The sequence below is a fragment of the Tupaia chinensis genome, unplaced genomic scaffold, assembly GCF_000334495.1.
Source record: "Tupaia chinensis unplaced genomic scaffold, TupChi_1.0 Scaffold000044_1, whole genome shotgun sequence".
NCBI lineage: Eukaryota > Metazoa > Chordata > Mammalia > Scandentia > Tupaiidae > Tupaia > Tupaia belangeri.
Genome location: NW_006159500.1, coordinates 1,825,978 through 1,831,977, shown reverse-complemented (window position 1 = coordinate 1,831,977; position 6,000 = coordinate 1,825,978). Strand labels below are relative to the sequence as shown.

General features: G+C 39.4%; 1 protein-coding gene across 1 annotated transcript in view; it reads right to left on the bottom strand.

The window, feature by feature from the left end:
- Window positions 1-6,000, bottom strand: part of GSAP (gamma-secretase activating protein) — a 111,855-nt gene that overhangs the window by 73,925 nt on the left and 31,930 nt on the right. The window contains 2 exon segments of the mRNA XM_027773350.1: window positions 558-607; window positions 2,798-2,867. Of these exon segments, the coding sequence (XP_027629151.1) occupies window positions 558-607; window positions 2,798-2,867 (120 nt within the window).

Here is a 6,000-nt window from a genome sequence, read left to right as displayed (position 1 = left end):
AAAAAAAAAAAAAAAAACAGGAAAGGGAATCATGGAAAATAAGCAAAAAAGGAAACGAAAATTATATTATGTAAAACTACATATTATGATTCCATTTGTTTTAATGTGTGTGTGTGCACACACATAAATCAGAAAAAAACTACTATTTGTATCTCTATTTAGTAACCTATAGGGACTCTTGAAATATTAAATTAGAAAAGCAAACACAGAAGCAGCAAGTAAATGTACACAGTATGATACTTTTTGGTAAAAAAAAAAAAAATTGAATCCCTATACATGTGCATTTGTATCCCTTTTATTAATTTACATGAGCAAGATGAAGCTCCAGAAAGACTCACAGGAGGCAATTATTATTAGTTTCCTCAGGAGATTGCGATTAGGTTGGATAGAGATTAACAGGGATAAACTCCTTCATATATTTGTATTGTTTCACATGTTACAACACCTATCACGTAAAAGACAGCAAATAAAATGTATTAAAACATTAACCTATCTTTAACAGTCATGTAGCTCTTTGTGGGAAGAAATATGAAGCAAAAGGAATTTCAAATCTTTACCACTCTATTTCCATCTTCTTGGGTCACTTGGATATGAAATTGCTCAATATCTTCAAAAAAGAAACAAAAAAAGATCATTTTATCTTCAAGAAAAACATGAGTACTTTTTTCATATAATATGAAGTCATGTACAAATTTTTATTAAAGTAATGCAGATTAGAGCCAGCGGGTGGTTGGGACCAGCAGTTAAGTGTAATGGCTATGTCACTGGACTCCCACATAGTCGACCGTGGTTTGAGTCCTGGACCCGGTGGCTTAAAAGTCACGCCGGGCACGTGTGCATGCCTGCCCAAGATCCCGAGAGGAGAATGGAGAAGGGATTGCGGCGTGGCCATCCCCGCTGGGGAGTGATTTCTCGCTTTCTATCTCTCTGTCTGGCGAGCGCATGTACCCTATAGCAAAAAAAAAAAACCTCTCCAAAAAAAAAAAGAAAGAGCCAGCGAGTGGGTGCATGTGCTCATGTGCTCATGTGCTCATGGTGGTTAAGGCACTGGACTCCCACATGGCTGACTGCAGCTCAAGTCTCAGACTCTGTGGCTTACTTTTTTACTTTCCCTCTCTCTCTGTCTTTCTCTGGTGAGTGGAAGTGCCCTACAGCAAATTTTAAAAAACATATATTAAGTAAAATTAAGTAAACTGTTATTTCTTAAAAAGCAATGCATATTAAACAACTGGCTACAAAACATTACCACAGATAGTAACTTCATAATAGAGATTTTAAACATACATACACACATCTTTCTTCATTCTCCCTTTAAAGTCCATTTCAAAGTCTGTACTTATTCTGTTCTTCAGTATCAACAATTCATGCATGGTTCCCTCAACAAGTATTTGTCCCTTCTATATCATCAGTCTCATACAGGGTTGACAAGGCTCATTTAACAGAGTTTATGTACTTTCAAATACTGAACACTTATTTGAGTGAACATTTTGTATAGAAAACACATCATATAAAATATGTGGAAACAGCATATTTATAAATCTCAAGTTCACACTAACAAAATCTTAACTAATTAAAGTAAAAGTTTACATGGTCCTTTTATATTAGTAAGCAGTTCAGCTTCTTCCATACTTAGCTTCTGCCAGTTCTAACAAAATTGTGGGACAGGCAATTGAACAAGAGCATTGATATTGAACATAATAGGGACCAGCAGTTTGCGTAATGGCTATGTCGCTAGACTGCCATGTAGTCGACTGCGGTTCAAGTCCTGGACCCGGTGGCTTAAACTTACACTGGGCATGCATGCGTGTGTGCCCAAGATCCCACGAGGAGAATGGAGGAGAAGGGATTGTGGAGTGGCCATTCCCCCTTGGGGGGGGGTGTGCTTTCTTTCTTTCTGTCTCTCTGTCTCTGTCTTTCTGGCAAGCACACATGCCCTATAGCAAAAACCTATCCAAAAAAAAAAAAAAGATTGAATATAATAAACCTAACTTCTCAGGCTTGCCCTTCCAATTATAAATCAATAGTGTCATCTTGTAGCATGAAAGACAGCTTGCTAGATAAGTTTCACTAGTTAATTCTGTCCTTCTTTCCAAACTTGAAAACATAATGAAAGGATATAGCTTTTTTGTCCCAACCTTATTTGCCTCTACCTGAATTTGACTAAGTTCATATGTGTTCTCAAGTCCCATACGGAATTCATATACCTGCTAAACCCTTCCATTCTCTCTACCCAACTCCCTCTCCTTGCATCATTAATATCCACTGTGACAGACGTTTTAATGTAGGATGGACTAGAGAAGGTAAAAGTGACCTGTACAGTTATTCTAACGATCATCCTATTATGTGACAAAATTAGAAATCTGTCTATGCAAGAGCCTATCACTCCCAAGATGAGGAAACTGAGCAAAGTGTGAGGGGACAACACTTGGGGGCCAAAGAAGAAACCCTTTCACAAGAATTCTAGGTCTTAAATGGACATCAAAGATAAGTGGACCTGGGGCCAGCAGGTGGTGTGGTGGTTGGGGCACTGGACTCCCACATGGCCAACAGTTATTATAGTCCCAGACATGGCAGCTTGCTTTCTCACTGTCTGTCTGTTCCTCTCTGGTGAGGGCATATGTCCTATAGAAAATTGAACACAATAATAATAATAATAAATAAAACTAAGTAAATATTTAAAAAGTGGACCCTTGGTAATGGCAAGCAGACATCTACAAGACACGATCATATCCCACTCTTCCATAGGGGACTATGTACCATTCAGGAAGACCCCATATTCCTCTAAAGACACACTTACATTTCTCTTCTGAAATCAGTAAGAGATGGTTCTCTGGAAGAGGATGACTTTCAACATATGGGTAGAGGAACTGTAAAAAGGAAATTTATCAAAATCAAAGCAACAACCTTGCTTGCACAAGTATTTCAGAGTTATGTTTGGTCACTGTACAACTATGTACCAAAGAAGGGACTGGGAACCACAGAATAGTTTAGGAGAATCACAAATATGCACATATCACAGGTCAAAGCAGGAGAAAGGAAAACTTTCAGGGCCTTAGTTTTCCAGGGAGAAATCGATCTCAGGCACAACATTATCACCATTAATTTAAAACAGTAAGGCCAAAATTAAACTATTTCTAGGAATGGTACTTTGTAGTTAGAACATTTGTCTCTGAAATCAATCAGAAGCAATGCAAATAACAATTTATACAGAATGTTCTCGTTCCCACAAAGAGTGGTCAATACACTTGTTGTGCAACTAAGTCTAGTATATAATTTGAAAGCCAAGTAAACACACTCCCCACTACAACTTCCAAAGTCCCATATCCAAGAGACAAAATACAGCATAAACAGGGACTTTCCAATAAAGGACAGTGAGTCACAGTGTGGTATGTGGTTGACGGTTTATAAGCCTCAAAGCATAGAATGACTGCCCCTGGAAGAAAAGGCTTAATCCACACCATCCCTCCTCCAGTGTGTATTCCAGCAACTCTGTATCTTCCCATAGGACAAAGCAGGCAACAGGCAACATAAGGCCTGATCTGTCAGCTGTGATGAGGGAAAACTGGCCATGGGATGACTCCAGTGACTTAATTCTTTCATCATTAAAAACATGACTATAAATCAGACATCTAATTTTGTAACATGAAAGGCAACTTATTAGATAAGACCCACCTAGTGAATTTTCGTTTTTTCCCCTAAAACTCGAAAGCATTATAAACAGCATTATAATCTTTTATGCCCCAATTTTATAGTCACCAGCCTCATTACAACCTAGGAAAAAGTTTTTAATTTGCTAATGGCTCCATGCACTTCCCAGAAAGAGACAGAGAATGAAAGTGAGAAAACACACACACACACACACACACACACAGTTTCTCAAACTGCTGGGCTGACTTGAACCACACAGTCAGCCATGTGGGATGCAACCACCTCCACCACCATGCCACAGGATGGCCTGGAAAATTTTTGATAAAATATATTACATGGTATCCTAACTTTATTGTGATAAACTGGAAAAAGGACCGGTCAATTTTTAAAGTATTTACAGTTGAGTTTTCTTTTTAGACATGAAAAACAAAATATTAACTACATATACCATTCTTTACATCAATAACCTTAAAATTATAAAACAGAATACAGAATTTAGCTATAAAAATAATATAACTAATGATCTCATGATTGTGAATTGTGCATATCAAACAAGAGACTTTGTCTACTGGGGTTGAGAAAAAGCAGAGGTAAGTGGAACCACATATACAAAGGTACTTCAAAAAGTTTGTGGAAAAATGGAATCAAAGTATGATCTTATTTTGGTGCAATCTGTGATGGTTTTTTCATAGTATGTATTTTCCATCAACTCTTCCTTAAAAATTCACTATAGATAGCACATGTACACTCATGCATGCAAAAGAGCCAGAGATGGAGTGAGAAAGAGGAGTACCCTTGACAGTTTTATCACACCCAGATTCCCCCTTTCCCAAGCCCTCCAGCTCCTCAGGTTCGCATGCTGATGCACATTCAGTATTTTTTTCAGGCTGACCCAGATATCCGAAGCCATGGTCAGCCATGTGGCTTCTATCACTGCAACCCAGTATGATACCAGCTGTGCCACCAAAACTAGATTTCCATGAATTTTTTTGAAGACCCAGTCTATAATAGGAGAGTTTATGCTCAGTTCCTGAAAATAAGGAGATACTCCACAAAAGGTAAGGTAAGGTCTACAGAAGTGGCCAGGGAATGACTGTTTAGGTTCATGACATAAGGCTGACTTGCTCAAGAGCTGGAATCTTCAACCGCTATACCTCTGCCTGGTCTTTGCATGGCAATCAGGGAGAACATGAATATTTTTTAAAAGGATTATTTACTTTGAGGCCAACAGGTGGTGTAGTGGTCAAAGCACTGGGTTCCCACATGGTCAACCATGGTTCAAGTCCTAGACCCGGCAGCTTGAAAGTCATGTTGGGCACATGGTGCATGCATGCCCAAGATCCCAAGAGGAGAAGGGATTGTGGTGTGGCCATCTCCCTAGGGGGTGATTTCTTGCTTTCTGTCTCTTTAGCAAGCACATGCACCCTATAGCAAAAATTTCTTTAAAAAAAATTGTTTATTTATTATTATTTTCAAGCTTGTTATATGGCACACATGCTCACCAGAAAGGTGGGGAGAGTAATAAAGCAAGCTGCCAGGTCCAGGACTCAAACCAGGGTTAACCATATGGGAGTCCAGTGCCCCAACCACCATACCACCTGATGGCCCCAAGAAAATGAGTGTTAAAATCTTATTTAGGCAGGTGTTTCATTTTTGTTTTGTTTTAGTTTTTGCTACATGGTGTGTGCACTTGCCAGTGACAGAGAGAGAGAAGGTGAGTAATCACCGCCCCCCTCCAACCCCAGGAAGGAGTACTATACCACAATCCCTTCACCTCCATTCTCCTCTCAGGATTTTGGGCACTCATGCACACATGTCCAGTATGTATTTCAGTTTTTCGAGTAACAGGATCCAGGACTCGAATCACATGTTGGGCCATGTGGGATCTAGTACCTTAACCTCCATGCCACCTACTGGCCCACAGTGTTGTTATCTTCTATTAGGAGGTAGCCCTAAAGCAAGGCCAGGAGGCCAAAAAATAAATCGACAGACTATAGACACAGCTCTGCAAAAGCATTCAAAGTGGCTTATCCCATTCTAAGTAGGTGTCTATACAGATTATATCTAGAGAAATAGATATCTTCACAAATATGAAGTTATACTCGGAAAATTAAAATTCATTTTGAAGAGGAATGTAGTATAGATGTATAGAAGAGTGTGTAATTGCCCATTAGAACTATCTGGAAGATGCAACTCCTACTGGTAAGGAACTCTCAGAAGCTACCAGATTGGGATCCAAGCACCACCCACCACTGTCCTGCTCAAGTGCCTCTGGGAAGGTGGTCAGGACTGTACAGACAGCCCCAAATGCATGGCAGAGTTAATACTAGCACCTTGCAATGCTGGAATCCA